Source organism: Larus michahellis, chromosome Z, assembly GCF_964199755.1.
Source record: "Larus michahellis chromosome Z, bLarMic1.1, whole genome shotgun sequence".
Taxonomy (NCBI): Eukaryota; Metazoa; Chordata; class Aves; order Charadriiformes; family Laridae; genus Larus; species Larus michahellis.
In genome coordinates, this window is record NC_133930.1 from 16203039 (window position 1) to 16222746 (window position 19708).

Consider the following 19708-nt stretch of genomic DNA (forward strand, 5'->3'; position numbering starts at 1 on the left):
AAATAGCTTAGAAGGGAAAAACCCCAGATTTTCATCATATGGATTACTACTTCCACAAATGTTCCTCAGACTGCAGAGGTCAAAGGAGGGAGCTTTCCACCATGAGAAAAGTGTTCAGTTGGATTTATGTCTCTTCTGTTCTAGTGCAGCCAGACAGTAATAGCACTGAAATGCTGTCTGATGGAGAGAGGGAGCCAGCAGCCAATGCCACTAGGTGAGACAGATCATTATCACCCTCTCAGCTGAGATTAGCAACAGGCTCAGAAGAACTCACTGTGCCTCGTGTGAGCGCAGGGTGAGAGACCAGCTCTCATTTCCAGTGCCACAGTGGTGACCTTACTCACCACCCTTGGTGAGCCCTGTCCTTTACCTTCTACAGAAGGATGCTTAACAGATGGACCAAATGGGGCGCAGACACTCGCCATGCCACATGCTCATACTTCTCAGAGAAACACCACTGGTCTTAGACAACACTCATGTACATTGATGACCTTCCAACAATGAGCTTCAGGACTGTCTAGCTAGCACCCGATGAAAGCTTGAAATGAAAGCCTGAAACAGCCTCTCAGGGTACAATACACCCTTTCGTAATTCCTCCCAGAGGCAACTTCAAAGGCCAATGGTAACACTCTGGTTTCAGATTTAATTATCTCATCTTAACTGTCCAAATCCTAATCATCACCGCACATGCAGCTGAAGCAAAAATGAAACTTGCTGGGCTGACTGCTTGCAACAGCCCAGAGGAAGAAATGAAAACAAAATAAGAAAAACTGTACATGGGAGGAGAGAGGTGGCAAAAGGCAGCTGAGGAAAGGACGCAACTGCAGCAGTCATGAGCGGAGGCAAATCCTCCTCCTGACACAGGGACAGCAGCCACGAGCCCCACACAAATGACGGCTCCGTTGAGACATCAGGGAAGGGCAGTGAGGAGCTGAGTCCTCGCTGCTTCAGCATCTTCCTCTATCAAAGGCAGGGAATGGAGGGGTGGCCCTGTTGTTTCTCTCCTGTGGTATCAGCAAAACCAAGGCAAACCATAATGAACTTAGGTCTGAGAAAAAGCCAGCTCACAAGGAGGCAAGTTTCTTTCCAATAGCCACTCACCCTTGGGAAACAAGGCAGCAAGCACACTGGCTAAAATGATCCCCTCCTAGTTTCTCAAGCAACACAGTACACTACCATACCTATAGGAATTATTTGGATTATGGCATTGCCTCCGAGATGTAATTTGAATGGGTCTCACAGGAAAAGGAGAGAAGCCAGTTTCAGACTTCAGAGTATGTAAATCTAAGTAGGACGGGAATAAAGGTCCATGGCTGTCCCCCTTCGCTTCCACAGCAAAATTAAAGAGCTCATCTCCTGAGACCTGATTTCATTCTCGATTTACTACACAATAGTGTTTGCTGGCACAACTGAGAGCGCCACAGCGCTGGCTGAAAGAACGTTAAGCCGGTTTTGATACCTCACCCTGAAACAAATCACTGTAAGGTTCCTCCCTTGTGCTGTAGCTCAGAAAACAAAAATTTTCAGTGGGAAAGTGCCTGCATCTCACCACAGCCCCTACTCCACTCTAACCGTTCAGTCTCCTTCAAATCTTAATACTGTTTTATGATATAATACATTCTGGATGACAGTTGCTTAGTTACAAAAACTCTCAGATCAACAGCTACAATATTAAAATCTTGCCAAAGGTCAAATCCCATTGTATGATCATTCAGTGTCTTAAAGACATGTCTTTTATAATTTTTCTTAGTGTCTGACACAAATATTGAAAGACATTTTACTGTAACAGGCTGTGCTCTGTTGAAAAAACTGTATAGCCTAGGACAATACATGCAATGCTATCATCATAATTATAGACAAAACTCTTATTATAATCTTTGACTACATGAACTTTATATCTTATCCACAAAAAATAGATCAATCAATCCTGGAAGAAAATGGAATTATGAAAGATTTGCCTAGGAGTAAAGCTGTAGAGAAAAGATCAATAAAATGAGGTTAAACATTTCCAGGCTTTAAGAACAAAAGAAATCAAAAATAAGCCTATATTTTATCAAAAAGGCATCTTTCATGATAACAGTGGCTCCCTAAGAAAGAAATGCACTGCACCCCACATTACTGAATTCTTAGGGAACAAATCTGTGTTTTAATAGAAGAAAAACATAGGCATTTTTATAGCCTATGCAAGTTCTGCATTATACAGAAGGTGGTACATCACCAAGATCTTTGGCCCGGCTGCTTTTCCTATTTACAAGTCCATTTCCACTCCCTCTATTCCAGACGTTTCTTTTGTGCAAACGTGGCAGCAGGGTGACACTGTCCCTTACTGCTTCCTCTGCGTGGTTTGCCCCAACACAACGCTGGGGATAGCCTGCACGCCCAACTGCTCATTCAGTCTGCAAAGGCTACTTGTTTGTAAGCACAGGGAAGCATTTAATAAAATTAACTGCAGGCTTGGTGCACCTTCTGACAATAGATCACAGGGGCTTTCTGTAGCTAAGGTTTCCTTAGCCTACCATCCAGGTGGAGATAGCCAGGTGTCTTCTCTAGGGACGGAGTGGATGCATTCTCTTTAGATTACAACTGAAAGCCCTCTGAGGCCTTGGAGGATGCTGAGAATTGCCCAAGTCCATCTGGAATGATACAGTATGTGCAACAGGGTTTTAAGAGCTCACAGAATTTTTTTTTTTTGACAATTTCTATCCGCATCCTAGCACTCTGGGACCTACAGGGGATAAAAAATTCAAACTTCCAAACATATGCATGTTACTGCATGTTGGTTAGCCCAGAACTGCCCAGTTCACTGCTTAAAAATTGCCAAAGATGTGCCTATAGATCTACTAACTCATATAGTCCTGAAGGCAATGGTTTGCAGCATGCAAGCACTAATACAACATAGAGACACGGATGTTGTCATACCTGGGGAGTTTGTATTTGCTTGAGTTTGTATTAAATGTCTTTGTATTACAGAAAGTCATTAGCAGCTTGAAAGCCACCTTGAGAATAAATCTGGAAAGGCTTGTTTGTGTAAGTCTCTGCGCTCATTTTTTACCTTATAAATGAAGAGGAGAAGGACCAACCCATCAAGGAACTGTTTCCTTCACAACAAGGTAAAAGCAGCTAGGCAGACCCAGGCCCCGCACCAACAAATGCATTTCCCCCAGGGTCAGCACTTGTTAGCATCCATTAGCTGTAGAGTTTCCTTAGCAATCTCAATAATGTCAGAAAGATCAAAGAAAACCCAACTGGCTTAATGAGCCATTTGCAATTTCACTACAGCAGCCACGCAGATTGAAGCATGAAATCTTTGAGACAAGTAGGTGTTAGTGACAGCTTACAGCAGCGGGGCTGGGGGAATGAACATTTCCTTTTTGTGATGAAAAACACTTGCTGCTTTCTGTATACACAGGGTCAGACTGTGCTCAGACTGTGATGATGGCATCACATAAAATATCTTTACAAGTAGTCACACAGCATATACTGTAACTGCAAGTGGGTGTTTTGGTGCATAACATGATAAAAGTTACAAGCAGGCCAAATAGAGGAAAAGACTGTGAGACACCCCCACCAAGACAGCTACCCCAAAGCTAAGCCACCAATAATGCTGGTGGTCACAGAGCTGGTGGTCACCATGCCAATCTCCCTTCTAGACTAAATCCCACAGGCTGCTAATAGGTATGTAGATAAATACTTTTCCCTAAGGAAGTTATTAAAATTCCTGTGCTCTTGTATTTTGTGGCATTTTAATACTACTCCAGGTTCATGACCAAAGCCATCAGACACAATCACCCAGAACTTCCCCAGGGAATGCTATACTAAAATCCCCATGCAGACGGATACTCCGATGATGAAATGCCGCTAAAACGGCTGCCGGCAAAATCAGCCTCAACATACACGGCCCATTCAGGATTTTACTGTGCAGGCCTGTTGACACAGCAGGTAGATGCTTCAAATGAAACCAAGGTCTCCCTTGTGCTGCTCTCTGTTCAAACATGGAGACTGCCTCTTGTGTGGAAAGATCAGGGAAGTAATGAAGGATAGTTTGAGGAAAAACAGAAATACTAAGGATTTGGCTGGATTGCCCAGACTACTTTTGAATTCCCTAGTAATATTCCAGAACGATAGTTTGTGCCTTCTGGGCCAAAAAAAAAAGGGGAAAAAAAAGGAAAAAGGAAAAAAAAAAAAACCAAACCAAAAACGAGAACCACCTCTGAAGTCAAACACGTTGAGAGACAAGTGTGCTTGTACCATACACGCTAACGAGGGACCGAGTCTACACTTGCTTCTTGGCAGTCAAAGAGCTCACATGCTACCTGTGCTGCTATGGGGTCGCCAAGTCCTAAACCCAAACCAACTCATCAGAGCCTGCTGCTCTCCTGCAGCCTATAATGGAGACAGACATCAAGGTCACAAGCAGGAAGGATGCCCAGACAAGTAGCAAAATACAGTTGCCGCAGTTGCTATTTCTCTTGTTGTTTTTCTTTTTCCACATAAAATAGTTTAAGAATGGCATCAGTCAGTACCAAGTGCGGATCAAAATATCATCAAATACCACTCTTCCAGCAACACAGAAACTCTCAAAAATTCAGCTGGCTGAGATACGGCTTGGAGAAGGAGCATGCCCTCAGTAACTGACTCAAAAATCCCACTTCTTGCAACTTTAGGGATTATTTTTCGTATAATATCCACCTATTTGCTAGCCAAATCTGAACCTGCCTAGTTTATGACTGCACCCAGAGATGGCTTTTCCCCAGACAACTTCTGTGGCCTACTTACTACCCCTGCTGCTAATAGAGTGGCTGCTTTGCCTGTACTTCAAAGGCTCATTCTTGTGCAGGATTCTATTTTTTTTTATTTGCTTTGGTTGCTAAGGGGGAAGCTTTAGCATAGTGGGCAAGGATTTAGTCACATGTGAGCTACAGAGAACATTATCCTTAGAGATTAATTTGGAAATCAAGTGACAATTGGCTGGGTATGTGTTTCTTTCTATTTCTTGAAAGCTCTAAAAGTACCACAGGATTTTTGCAGCCTCTGAAGGAGATCTGTTTTTCTTCTTCTATATCATTCAGCCTCAGAGACAACAAAAAGAATATCATGCTTGTCTCCAGTGTCAGAGATAAAATCAGTAATTTCACTGCAAATCAGAAAACAAACTAGATTATTATGAAGAACAGCTCTACAATCATCAAAAGGTTGTTTCACAACTGTCTTTCAGATGTATTAAAGGCAGCTGCCTAACAGTGAAGTTAATTCAATAAGCAGAGGGAACGTAATTCATTTGGTACATAGTGTTTGCTAATCAAAGAGTATTTCCTGGCATCTAAACTGTGCGTGACAGAATGTTAAGCCTGAAAACATATTGTTAGTCCTCGAAGTTTTTCATCAAATCCAAGAAACATAACATGCATGCATGCAAGTGATTCTCCTCATTTAAGTAATGAAGATGAAAGCTGAATTATAAAGTTTTGTAACACTGAGCTGTGGTCCTAGGCAGAGCTTCTGAGAAATGGTTTTTCCTTCTTGTATTTGCGCAGGACAGAAAGTTGGATGACTTTATAATTTCTCCTTCTTTCAAATTATTGTCCCACAGAGCATTAATGTGATGACAACAGCAAAGCCTATGAGCAAGCATTATCAGTAAAAGACAGACCTGGTACATCTTTACTGAATTCAGTCTTAAGAACGTGAAACTTTTTTCCTTTTTTTTTTCTTTTTTTTTTTTTTTAACCAAGGTTACCGTGGGCCTCCCATCTTCCACATCTGTGCTGTGGGGAACAGGCTGAGGAATAACACCACTTCTCCTTCTGAAATACATCACATTATCAGACTGCTCTGCTGCAGTTGGAACACGTGGACCCCCACCACCACCACAAGCAGCTGCGATGAAAACCTATTAAACCAACCATCTTGCCTACGGAGGAATATTTCACCACGATATCTTTCACATGAGATACAAAGCAGCAGAAAGGAGCATAGATTGCTGCACGGTGTCTGCTTGCCGTTTTCCTGGTGTGACAGATGCTGCAACTGAGACAAACCAGCTTCTCCCTCTAAGGTGGCCACTGCTCTTCAAATCATAAATAACCTCATGACTAACAAACAACTTCAGAGATCAAAACCTGGTGTATTTTATCGGACCTGAAAGGATCTAAACTTTGCTCAATTTTCAGAATTAAATCGGTATGTAAATTAAAATGGCAACTGTACAGACTGGGGCGGGGGGGAAGAGGAGACTACGGGTTTTATGTGAAAATTCCAAAGGAACAGTTCTTAAATGTAAAATTTAGTTTAGGGGAAAAAAACCCACCACACCAGAATTATTTGAAAAATTCAAACTTATTCCACATTTGCTTTCAGATCTTTCAAAATTCAATGTGAGGGGAAAATCCTACCCAAGTATTGTTACAAAACTGCTGCCAAAGGCAAGATAATTGCATTCTTAATGCAAACCTCTTTGCCAGCATTTATTAACAAGTAGAAAATAGGACGTATAAAACTATGCAGCAACTGGCAACAAAAGCACGTTATCTACCTGGACACAATAATGAGATTTGATCTGTGTATTTGTTCTGAAAAGGACAGAATAATCTTTTTACAAAAAATTATGAAATGTTTCAAAGTGGCAAACACAGTGCAGCTGGAACATATGCTCTGGCTCCTTTTGTATGAATTACATACCTTTAGGTTACTGAAACATTAATGCAGTGAGACTGAAGAGAATTCTGCAAACTCTACTAATCGTGCTGCATACTTTAGTTGCTCATCTATTTTTTTAACAGGATCATCACCAAATGAGAAGGAGTTCTGAGCGTATTTGATGTTTGCTTTTAGAACAGTTAACTCAATATACAAGCTCAGTTTCTATGCTGATTAACACACATTCCAAGCCAGTACCTTCCTGCATTGTATTTTTGTAACAAAAATACAAATGAAAGTTCAAAATGAGATGCCACACTTGGAAGACTAAATACTAGCTTTGGAGATAATTTTAAAGGTCAATTTCTTTTGCAATGGTTAAAAGAGTTATGCAAAGAAGGAAAGAAGTAGTCATGCAGCAGATGTGATTACACACTTGTGGCTCATGTGAAAAATCTCAGTTGCAATTTGGAAAAACAACATTTCCAGGTATTCTGGCCCAATTATTTTCTGACATTTCAAGTTAGTAATAATCTCAAAATTTGCTGCAGAGAAAGGCATACTAAGAGTTCAAAGGCTCAAATCATTCAGAGCTTAGTCAAATATAGCTGGAATCCAACTGAAGATTTTATTTTTCCGAACAGCTTCAAGGAAGCACATTATGAGTCAGAGAAGAAGAAAAGGTTTTTTAATGGCCATTTTATTGATGCAGAAAGTTTTAAGAAGAACGTGGTAGTTTCTTGATTGTCCTACTTCATGTTCTAAAGAACACTCTCTCTAAACAGCTCATGTTCTAAAGAATCCCTGAACAACAAGGTGAGTGTTTAACAGTAAAATCCATCAAAAAATTTCAAAGTATTTCAAGTAGTGCTCTTCAAACTCAGCAGAAAGGGAGATTCTGAGTCCAATCGTGCCTATAAAAACATATGTGGAGGATGTACAAACAGCTGCAAGTGCAGTCGCACAAGCACTTCTGAATCATATCCCACTGCTTATAAAAACCTTCTGTGTCAGTGTTTTACCATTTCAGGTAAAGTTTTCCCAGTTAACAGTCGCTTGGGAAAGCTGCCATAAAAATGGCTCAACCTTTCTTAAAAATGAGGCATGCTGTCTTAGCTGGTTGCAGTGTCACAGGCACTGCATCATTCATCTCATAGAAGAGGACAGCGTTCCCAATACACCTTCCTGGCAGAGGCACATCCATGCAGAGAGCAAAACGTTAGCAGGCCATTGATCCCCTCTCTCTCTCTGTCTCTGTCTCTCTCTCTCTATATATATATGTATGTATTTATTTTATCTATTTATTTTTAATTGTAGGTGAGGTTTTTGGTTTATTTTTTTGGTTTTTGTTTGTTTGTTTTACACTCTGCAACCCTTATTTTATTTATTTATTTATTTTTATAAGGGGGGAAAAAATAGCTCTTGTGTCTTGGCATTAAATTTCAGGTTTCCTACCAAGTTGTCAAGAACATAGTCACACATATATGCCTTTAAGCTGAAAATTGGCTGTGATTTATCAAAGTCAGAATGGTATAAATAATGCATGTCTTGCACAGATGGCTTTTTTTGTAATGTAACAACTAATGGCCTGTCAACACAATATTCCAGGTACAGAATCTCTACAACGATCTGCAGTCTCTTTCCTGTATGATAGATGATAGCCTGTTAGGAGGCAAATGTGATATAATGTGTGATGATATGCAGAGATGTCATGGTTTGGTCTGGACTGGACACTAAACAAAAGACAGATGCTCTCCTTAACCTCTCTGCCTTCAAATAAAGGAGAGAGAGTAAGAGAGAGAGAAAAAAACTTACGGGTCAAGAAGAAATTAAACTACTTTAATGAAATATTAATAATAAAAAGAAAATATAATAATATTAATAAGAAAATAATGAAATATATACAATATATACAAATCCAGTATCGAGGTCCCAGGGTGACGATCACATCACTGGCAGGCACTGGGGAAGCCCCAGACTGGACTCAGCAACGGCTGGGAACTGGATTCTGGATCTGAAGTCAGGAACGCACGGATCAGGATCAAAGGCAGATGAGCAGACAGAGTCCTCCTCGGACACTGGCCATTGAAGAAAGACGGATGACCCTTTGATCCCTCAGCTTTTATACTGAGCATGATGCAGATGGGATGGAATACCCTATTGGTAAGTTTTGGGTCCCCTGTCCCGTTCACTCCTCACTGCAGGTGCGACCACTCTATGCTTTGCCGCTTCCGACCCTCCAACAGGGCACACCACAAAGTTAGTATTGGTATTAACTATAAACATCAGGCCTTATCTGCTAGAAGCAGACACTGCCTGAAAAATGTGCTGTTAATTTCAGAAAGTGCTGTTAGTTAAAGGCAACTTAACTGAAAAGTAAAATCACTAAAAGGAAAATTCCTTCTGTTTTACCTCAAACCAAGACAAGTGAGAAAAGCCATGCCTCTTTAAGGTGTATAAAGGTAGTTAGGGATGCAAATTCTGCATTGTCTGGCTTTGCTGGTGAGCCAAAATGAAAAAATTATTTACCCGATACCTGAAGACTGATACATACACAAAAACTTTAATGATCTAGATCATTCAGAAGAGATTTGTCCACATCCAGTAAGGAAATCCAAGGAAAGATGTTCAGTGCTCATGGTAAGAAACCACATTTGAAAAACAAAACAAATGGAAAAATCTGCATTCAGGAAGGGAAAAAAAAAAAAAGGTAAGCCAATCTCATAAAATTTTATTAGGCTTTAGTGCCAGATTTTATTTCAAATGCAAAAGCTTCTCCTTCAATGTGTTTCTCTTTAAATATTTTAGGATTATGACAAAGTTCTGACTAATCCACAGTAGCATGTAAGAAACACATCTGCTGGAGTTTCTTTAAAAGGAATGAGAAAAGCAGCATTACCAACACACATATTCAGCACAATCAGCACACGTTGCCCACCAAAAACGTACCTTTCTGTGATCGTTTCTCTGAGACCACTAGCAACCCCTTTCACCACTGTACTAGCCTTTGGCGTCAGCACTACTTGAGATATAAAAAAGGAGCCCTTCTTTCTTCTTTCGGTGATTGACGCCTGGAGGAACTGAATCAGTTTTTCCGGATCTGTTGTGTTTGCCCAAGGAGCTGGCATCATCTGGCCTGGCCAAAGAAATGGTACCTCTAGAGCCACTGGACTGTGGTAGAACACCAGCACTTGGTGTTCCTTTTCCCACAGGTACTGGAGGCTGACTTCATGGGCAAATATAGCAGGACACATTTTGTTTCCGTATGTGTCTTTGAGCATTTGGACAAGCTTTTCATGATGGTATTTCTGCATCCCGTAGAAGTGATTGAAGTCCAAGAAGACCACTTCTTTTGGGTGGTCAGCAAGAAATGCATTGATCTCTTCCAGACCCTCCTTGACTTTGGCACTGAACAAACCATGAGCAAAGTAGAGTTCATTGTCTGGGTCTCTGGGCTTGGTAGAAATTCTAAGATCAAAATACCGTATACCTGCCCCCAGCTGGCTGGTGAAGTTCATGGTCTGTGTAGCCAACCACTTCCTCATCAGCTTTTTAGCCACAGTCCCAAAAACAGACACAAAATTCTGGACCGTCTCTGGCTGCTCAGGCCCAACTGGAGAGGCTTCATCGATGTAGAAGCTAAATGAATCATGAGACCCTAAAAACAAAACAAAGGGAAATGATCAATATTGTTTTCATACATTTAAAGTCATTAGTGATTCTTTCTTAACAAACAGTTTTCTGACCTTTACCATCGCTCATCAACAGACTCCTCCCTTGCACTTTTTCTCAATACACTACATTTGTCTGGCAGCATTTACGCCACCAGCACCTTGCAGGAACTTGAAGTAAATGTAGTGCCTGTTTCACTGCTTGTCTGGGCGCTCCCTCACTCTCTTCGACCTCTTACTTATGCCTTTAAGTTCACCGAAGTCAGGAGGCTCTGAATGTCAAAGCAATTCTGGTGCAACTCCAGCAAAGCTAGTCACATAATAAATCCCCAGAGTCAACGAGAAGCGGAGAGTCTGGCACCGTACACTGAATCATGCACGGTCTGGTTTGCAGAACCAAAGAAAAAACTAAATCCAAACAAAAACATCCACCACACTTCTTTATAGCTAGCTAAAACATGAGTTGAAAAATGCCAAGGACATGTAACCTTTCTGACCTTTTTTTTTTATTTCAAGTCTCATCTGGTCATCAACAAGGTTACTGAATGCTGTTTTCCTTCTTAAATTTACCTCTAAAATTCTTTGCTTTCCTTTGCTACATAAATACAACAGATAGAGCTAAGGATAGCATTGCATGCCACTGCTAAAATACAGAAACTCCACTGCATGCTCTTGACAAGAATGAGACGTACTATTTAACACACCTATGTACAGAAGTTATCATTTTCCACAACATAACAAAGTTGAATACAAATATGTTAGACACTTTGCTAGGAAAGATTCTCTCTGTCTCAAGGTACATCCATTAAAAAAAACCCAAAACGCAATAAAACACAAAAGAAAAAACCAACAACTTATTTTGCTCAGCATTTAGACATTTACATGAAAGCAGCTGATAAAGCTAAGGACATCTGCAAACACATGATAATTCCTCTTTAAGAGACTTTGTCTTGCTTTATGGTGAGATGAGCTGACCCTAGAAGATGCTCATCACCCTTGTCTACCACTAGCTTTCTGGCCATTCACACAGAAATATTGTCTGGCTGCAGGCAGAGCCACACTCCCGCAGTCCCAGCCAGAGGGGATGCTTCTGGTCAGATTCACCGTGGCAAGCAGATTGGCTCCTCAGCCACTTGCAAAACTCCTTCAAGGTCAGCAGGACTTGTATTTCTGAAATGGACTGCAGCACTAGGCCCTCAGAGACCAAATCCTAGCATCAAAATGAGTTCAGTGCACAAGCCTTGCCTGCTACTGATGCTTTTCTAGGTGCTTTTCAAATTACTTTCCGAAGCACGCATGCTGTGGCAAATAAATATCACATTAATGAAATCCTGCTAGTCAGTCATTTCTGATGGCGATGCTATTTTAACTGAACTGGAACAAACCCTATAAATTGAAGTGACAGCTATAACATTTTCTTCTTTAACAATAAATGGAGTCACGACAAATCATCTTAGACTCTAGCTTCGATTTGGCTTTGTTTAATCTGAGAAATGTCTTAAAATTTTGTACACCCCTGCTTTTCACGGCTGTCTCTTTGAACTGCATTTTAATTTAAATATTAGATGAATTTTCCATTTTGATCAAGCTTTCTACTGCTAAGTGTTGAAGCAATAGCATATTCCTTGCAGAACCTGATTAGATCATGGACTATCTGGTTACACACAGATATCCCAGGGGACCAGATCTGCATCCAGAATTTTAATGGTAAAACAAATGATTAGAGCAGTGACTTGTGTTTCGACGGTATTACAGGGAAAAATCAATGAGATACATTAAATGTTCTGCTCAATGTAACCCGCACTAATCTAGAAATCAAAGTAAATCCAGTCTTGTTTAAAACAAAGCATAGCTACAATATTAGCAAGGGATGGATCTTGCAAACCCTCGCTTTGTCCATTGAAGTCCCTTTTATTTCAGTAGGATTTTATGTCAGAGTAAGTACAGGTATCAGCTGATTGCAGCAGTAGGCTCAAAATGGTATTAATGTTAATTAAACTATTTGTCCTTTATTGTCTGATGTACAGCCACTAGCAATCTGCAGTGCCAAATGCTACTTAAAACTACTAAAACAACTAAGTTGAGACAGGCAGCACAGTTCTCATGACAGAAAACTAAGGGGATCAACTTGTCAGCAGGTAGCTTTTAGCTACTGGTAATGCAAAACATAGAGAAGAGTGTAGTGAGGGGGGAAACACCACAGTTAAAAATGACTGGACATTACAAGCAGCATAGTTTAGAAAAATATTTTTTCTTAATCAAGGTCTTCATACACATATTTGACCCTAAAAATGGGGATTCCTATGTGGAAGATCCAGAGAAAAGCGCACAGTGCACTGAGAAGCTCCATGTTTTGTAACCCAAACAAGGAAGCCCTATTAAATACTACAAAGAAAATAAGTCTTGACTTAACTTGGGTGACACTGAATGAAGCAGATACTCTATTCAACAGTTTGTAAAGCTTCCTCCTGACTGAAAAATGCAGCAAATGTTTTGTCTTTCCACATGTATAAGTAATTTAAACAGGTCATTTAAATATTTATTTTCATCACACACTCATACATTTCCTTTTGCCTTCATCCTGCCCTACTGTCGTAACCAGCTTACTCATATAACTCGGGGAAATTCAAAATCCTTACACTTGGCAGAGCAAATTAGAGTATGACCTTTTCCACTACCGCGCCCCAAATCACTATGTTCCTGGTAATGAGAGAATCCTGTACAAACATACACTTGTTTTTAGCAACGACGTTTTCTTACAGCTTTGCTTTGGTGCGTGGGGACATTCCCATACTACTTTGCCACTGGGAAGTGGACTTGCAGGTTCTCTGCATCGTCAAATCTCAGCTCCCACGAAGGCAGGATGCAGGGTACATTCAGAAATACTAATGCAATGATGCCTGCAGTCTTTGGAAGGTAGCAGTGCTTGCACATCAGCTATCTTTATTATAGTAGGACAGGGGACACATTGACCTGATGTATGGAACAGTCTCTACCACAGAGACTTCACAGTCTGAGATGTGGGGAAACAGAGAAGGGAAATGACTCGTCTCAAGTCACCGAGGGAGAAGGAGTAAGCCGATACTCCTTGTGTGCAAGCATATTTTCTCACCAGTATCTAGCACTTCCTTAAAATATTGCACACTGTTTTCCCACTGTTTCAACGGCACAACATATTGTTGATCCGAGGAGGCTCATGGATCAGGATCATGGGGGTGGTGAACAAGGGGTAAACATGGTGTGCATATGCTATTGACTGACCAGTCAAGACGGGAAAGTAGACAAGGCCTTCTTTAAACAACTGGAAGAAGCCTTGTAATTACAGGGCTTGTCTTCATGGGGAACTCTGAGACATTTGCTGGAAGCGCAGAACAGCAGGGCACAGGGAATCTGGAGAGTATCAAAGACTTTTTTTCTGCAGGCACTCCTCTGGGTAGACAAGGTGCACTGCTAGACATGGTACAAATTAAGGAAGAAATGGCTAGGGACACGAAGGCCTTAGCCAGAATGCCTATGAGGTGATACAAGAACTTAAAATACTGAGGAAAGAGAGGAAGACACATAGCAGAATAAAGATCCTGGCTTTCAGAGCAGCAGTCTGTGAGAGAATTACCTTAAATGCCAGGGGACTCAGCAGAAATGGTTGAACTTGAAAGACAACCTCTCTAAAGCATACAGTGTGCAAGAAAACAAGCAGGTAAGGCAGGAGTCAAGTCTGGCTGAACTATGGGTAACTCCTGAGTGAGCTCAAACTTAAAAAGCTATGTACGGAAGGTTTAAGCAGCGACAGGCTCCCTGGAAGGAACAGAGGAGGAATGCAGGGAGGGAGTTAGGAAGGGCACAGGGTGGGAAAGCTGTAAGGGGTGGGAAAGGCAACAGAGAACTCCTGCGGATACGTCAGCAGCAAAGGGCTGCAAGGAAAATGCTAGCCCACCACTGAACAGGGCAGGAGACCTTATTAACGCAGGACAAGGAAACTACTGAAGTACTTGGTATCTTCATTGCCTGATTCTTCACTGGAAAGGTCCGCTCTCAAGTGCCCCATGTCTCTCTGCCTAGTACTTTCTCTTTTTCAAACTGCTTCGCATTAGTAAAAGGTGACAGAGTTAAGGAATACTTACATGGATTAGACACATATAAGTGTGTCTAATATGGGACAGGACAGGATTCATCTAAACATGCAGAAGGCACAGGCCAAGATCACTGTAAGGCTGCCCTCTCTCACCTTCAACAGGTCATGCTGACAGGAGGAGGCAAAAGTTAACACTCATCTTCAAAACGAGAAAGCGGGACAATCCAGGGAACAACAGTCTGCCAGATTCATTTCAGTCCTGGGGAAGATGACAGAGCAAGTCCTCATGGAAACCATTTCCAGCTTATGAACATTAAAAAGGTGACTGGGAATAGCTACCATGGATTTAGCGAGAGCAAATCATGACTGACCAACCTGATTGCCTTCTGTGATGGAATGACTGGCTTTGGGGAAAACAAAGTTTTCCTTTCACCTCAGCAAGGCTTTTAACACAATCTCGCTTAATATGCTTGCAGTCTAACTGGGAAGACACCAACTAGACAAGTGCACTATAAAGTATGTGCAAAACTGCCTGGGCCATCAGGTTCACAAGGTTGTGGCTGAAGGTTCAAAGTCTACTCGCAGCTGATGACATGCCAATTCTCTTTAACATCTTCATCACCCAACAAAGACAATGAGATGGGGAGCACCCTCAGCAAGTTTGCAGGTGAAACCAAGTTAGGGAAAGAGGTTAATGCTCTTGAGAGAAAAGTTGGTATTCAGAGAAACTTCAGCATAACAGAGAAGCTGGACGACAGGCACCGTAACAAGTTTCAAAGGCAAGATGGATCCAGGACAGACAACCCCATTGAGTAGCACAGCTGGAGACAAACTGGCTAGAAAGCAGCTCTGCAGAAAAAGACTTGTTCACACTTGGACATAAGGAAAAAACAACTTCCTCACAAGACCAGTTAAGCTCTGGAGTGGGAGACGAGCAGAGGTGGACTCTCTATCCCTGATTATCAACACTTGGGTCGATAGCCTCATCTAACTTGCAGTTAGCTCTGCTTTGAGCAGAGCATGGACTGGATGACTTCTGGAGCCCCCTTCCAATGCGAAGTGTTCTGTGTCTGCTTATTCTTCCCTCCCCCAAGATAAAAGGAGATTCGTTTCTTGTCTCTCAACCTCAGAAGCCATTATCAAGAGATATTTAAAATGTCTGCACCAGCCGTGATCCAAAGAATAAAACTGGCTCGTTCCAGCCACCAAGACATTAAATTTTCATTAAGTTAGTTGTGGCCAAACACTATTTAGATATTCAAGCCTGAAACACACAGTATCACTTTGATTGCAAGAAAACAGCTGCTAGTACTTTTACTAGGGAGAACGATCTCCTGTTTTCTTTACTGAATTCCTGTAATAGGACAATTGGGAATATATAACCCAGTACAGCTCAGCTATGGACATATTTATGGCTTCCCTGGAGGGCTAAACCCCCCATTTACAAAATAATTGGGCTCAGTGCTGAAAAAAGTCCCTCAGAGAGAGTGCACTTCAGTTCAGAATCATGTCTTCAGTCCCACAGAGGCACAGAGAAGCTACTATTTTTGGTGGCTAAGCTTTAACATATCACTTGTAAAGCTGTCAAGCCTAGCTGAACTTAGCTCTGTCCTCCCCTTGCCTCACTGTTGGCTCTGTCCATGCCTTGTAACAGCCTGGTAAACAGCACCTAATACAGAGGTGCAGAATCAAACGGTTCTGCCCAACATGCTCCTTTCGGCAGCAATCACACCCTGAAGATCCACAAGTTACAGAAAAATCACAACCATATAGAAGCAAAGTTTCACAGTTTTTGGCATGTTTTACTCTCTTCCCCTTCTCCCACGAATCTCAAGCTCCTCTTGTCTCTGTGCTGGGAGTGGAGTCTTTCACTACTGCTTTGAGTGTCATTAAAAGCTTTACCTGCTGTTGTCTTCCTATATTTAGAAGATGACATCCTTTGGTGGCTATTGCTGAAATGTCACTTACAGGGCAGCCTAACTTTTTTGAAAATGTCCTTGTCAATGAGGGCTCTAAAGTGAATGACTGCAGATCACAACGCGTTTCTTGGATGTTGTGGAGAACAGCTAGGACAAATTCCATGACGCCTGGTACACAGGAGACCAATGCAGTCTCATTTGATCTCTTCTCACTCTCTCGTTTGGCCTCAAAAAGAATCAAAGAAAGAAAAAGCCCTATGAATCTTTACCTGGCTGCACTGCAATTTCAAGGAATAGTAAAGCCTAGTCACAAACACTAGATTTGTTGAACCTCAATATTGTGTTTCTCCTTCTTTTTAAGATGGCTGAGCACTGTTGTCTCTATCAAAGCCACAGCACATCTCAGGAAGTCAAAAGGTGCTGCTGAGAGCAATGCAATTCAGACTTTACAGTCCAGTTTAGCATTCAGACTGCTTGGGTGACACAAGCTTTATTTGATAAAAGGATTAGCCAGGAGAGCAAAACAAAAACAACTGGGGAAAAAAAGAGGTTATACATTGTTCAGTGACTCAGCCTCCCCACAGGTAACTGCCTTGCTTACCAGCTGTTCTTCCAGTGTTCATCACCAGTTGTGTACCCCTGACACCACGCAAAGGCCACAGGGCTTAGGCACTCAGCGCTCCATGATACAAAGGAAGGGAGAGGCAGATATGACCTCAGGTAATGCAAAAATCCAGGTAATGAATAAGTCATCAGAATCAGAACAAGAGTACGTGTATGACCCATGCTTATATACATATGCCCACTAGCTATACACCCGATCACATTAAGTTATGATGTAATGCGTACAGACAACACTTTGCTACCCATAAAACCTCTTTCTAGGCTCACAAACTCTGTCAAAACCCTATGAGAAACAGCTCAGTTCTCCAAGCACCACGCTGCTGTTTCTAGGTGAACCAGTTAAAGATGCACAGACAGCACCATGCAAGTAAACTTAGATTTAGGTAAACTTAGAACCGAGAAGCCTAAAACTGCATCTCTGCAGGGAGACCAGGGAGCTTTCTCCCTGCAACCCCCAAAACTTTTGTTTTGTTCTGTGTCTGAATTAAGAACCCTACAGAGACTGAGCTGGCCACCTCCCAGGTCTCACCCACCCCAAACTCCATGGTCACAACAAGCCAAACCGCCACAGTTAGCCAAGGGTACCTGGCAAGGAAGCTCATCCAGTTTCGTTCCTCCAACTCAACCTCCAACAGTCACATGGGATTTCTGCAACTCCCCAACCGTAAGCAGTTCCCGCGCTACCCATAATTAGGAAAGCTTTTCAGGCAAGATTGCCAGCAGCACCAGGAGGATGCTGCCTACCTTTTGGCTTTCTGAAGGCTCAGGAAGCCTTCTCAATGGGAAGTCAGAGCAGTGGGTGCTCTTCACGGAGTCCTGGCCAGCCAAACAACCACACGTTCTTGGACCTTGGTCTTAGCATGGAAATTGGGATTTTCATTAAAAATAAATATCAGACTTTTCTTTATATGAGAGGAACATTTTTTAATATCCAGGAATATCTGGGTTTTATTCAAGTGAATCATCTGATCAGAAAGCAAGAAAAAATATTTTATAAGCCTGCATTTATAGGTGGTGAGCTACCCATACATAAATCAAACTGAATCACTCCCTCTCAAGCAGTGAAAACAGAGGAACTACTTAACTTTTTGTATATAAAGCCCTGAAGTTTCTATTAAAAAGAGACAAAAGCCAAAATGAAGACATTTTTAAAATAAGCCCATTAAACAAACTTGAAAAGTCTGTGAGGTAACATGAACACAAATCATTCCACTTTTTAAATCAAATCTTTTTCCAGGTCATACAGCACAAATAATTTTACATCCAGACAGTTAAATCTTGCAAAGTCAACAGTTTTAACCTGTTAAGTAAGCACTTTAATGCTTTCCGGCTATAACTACGTGATAAATTAACCTTGGTTTTCAATGGGAGATTACTGGTGAAGTACAAATCCAGAGCCCAATTCTAAGCACACTTAACTGTTTGAATTATTTTAATTATGTGCATGAACGTCTGCAGGAAAGAGACCCATTTTTCTTGAGCTTCTTTCAGAATAATAGAATTCCAAATTGCTCTAGAGTTACATTAACACCAGATAAATTGAAGTCGTTGAATATCAGGGAGCAAGAAGAAGCAGGCAGTGACAAAAGAGAAAATGTATTCCGGTCGTGTTTGAGAACGTAAGCAAAAAAGGTGACAGGAGTGACAGAGAATGAAGCTGTTAAAACACCATTTGTTACATTACTATTAACTACACAAGAATTCAGATGGTGCTTCAGCTACAGCACAATTTCCCCATCAGAAATGCACTCCCCAATCTGCCCACCTCCTCTGTGCCAGTCCTATCGTCTCTTCCAAAAGAGTCCAAGCTCTTTTCTTCCTCCCCTTGTATCCCCTTCTGCCTTGAAGACTTTGGTGATAATGTGGGAAAAGGAAAGGAAATGTTTGCTTCCTTCCTGCCCCGTTACTTCCCAGAACTGGTACCCTCCGCCCATTCCCTCACCCCAGGAGATAAAGGTGCATTTTCCCTCTGCCACCAGGTGAGTCCTGGACCAGCCATTGGAATTGCATATAACCGTAACTCGGACCTTGGTCCTGTGCCTAGGGACACGGTGGTGTGCTGCCTTATGGGGACTGTTATTGCAGGCAAAGTAGTGTGTAAAAGGGACAATGTGATAAACCAGAGAGATACGCAGTAATTAGTATGCAAACATTTTAACATGGTTTACTTGCAAGGGTGACCAGAACTATTTTGTACTAAAAATCACTTCAAAGTAGTATTTTGTCAACCTCTGCCAGATACGGTTTCTTATACTACTTCTCCTATATGTGGAACCCTGCATTTCTCAGCCAAACTATCTCAGCTGGAGCACCTTAATCCACATCAAATGTCACAGCACAACTACAACAGACGCACCAACTACTGGATCAATGGACACAGCCTAGAGCTGCACATGGCAAAGTACAAAACATTCAAACGCCAGCACAAAGCAACCACTCTGTGATCAGCCTAATATAGAACAGAGACTTCATCCTTCAGAGAATCACAGAATAGTTGAGTTTGGAAGAGACCTGTGGAGGTCATCTGGTCCAGCCCCCCTTTCTCTTGAGTCTGAAGAGAAGTTAAGTGAAAGAAAGAAAAACATCTGCACAGATGATACAAATCATTGAAGACTGCTCAAAAAGACCTTCCTGAACCAGCATGTTAGCTAGGAAGAAAGAACTGGTAGTCCATCAGTCTGGAAATGGCATCCCATATCTAGTGACCAACTTTCACACCTGACTCTATATTTTTGTTCTCCCTATAAACAGATAAAATTTTCACACACAAGAAAGGATTTTAAGCA

The 19708-nt window shown here is 41.6% G+C and overlaps 1 protein-coding gene across 1 annotated transcript in view; it reads right to left on the bottom strand.

The window, feature by feature from the left end:
• Window positions 1-19708, bottom strand: part of PLCXD3 (phosphatidylinositol specific phospholipase C X domain containing 3) — a 90464-nt gene that overhangs the window by 22880 nt on the left and 47876 nt on the right. Inside the window, exon 2 of the mRNA XM_074569929.1 lies at window positions 9586-10294. Within this exon, the coding sequence (XP_074426030.1) occupies window positions 9586-10294 (709 nt within the window). The remainder of the gene's footprint in view (window positions 1-9585; window positions 10295-19708) is intronic.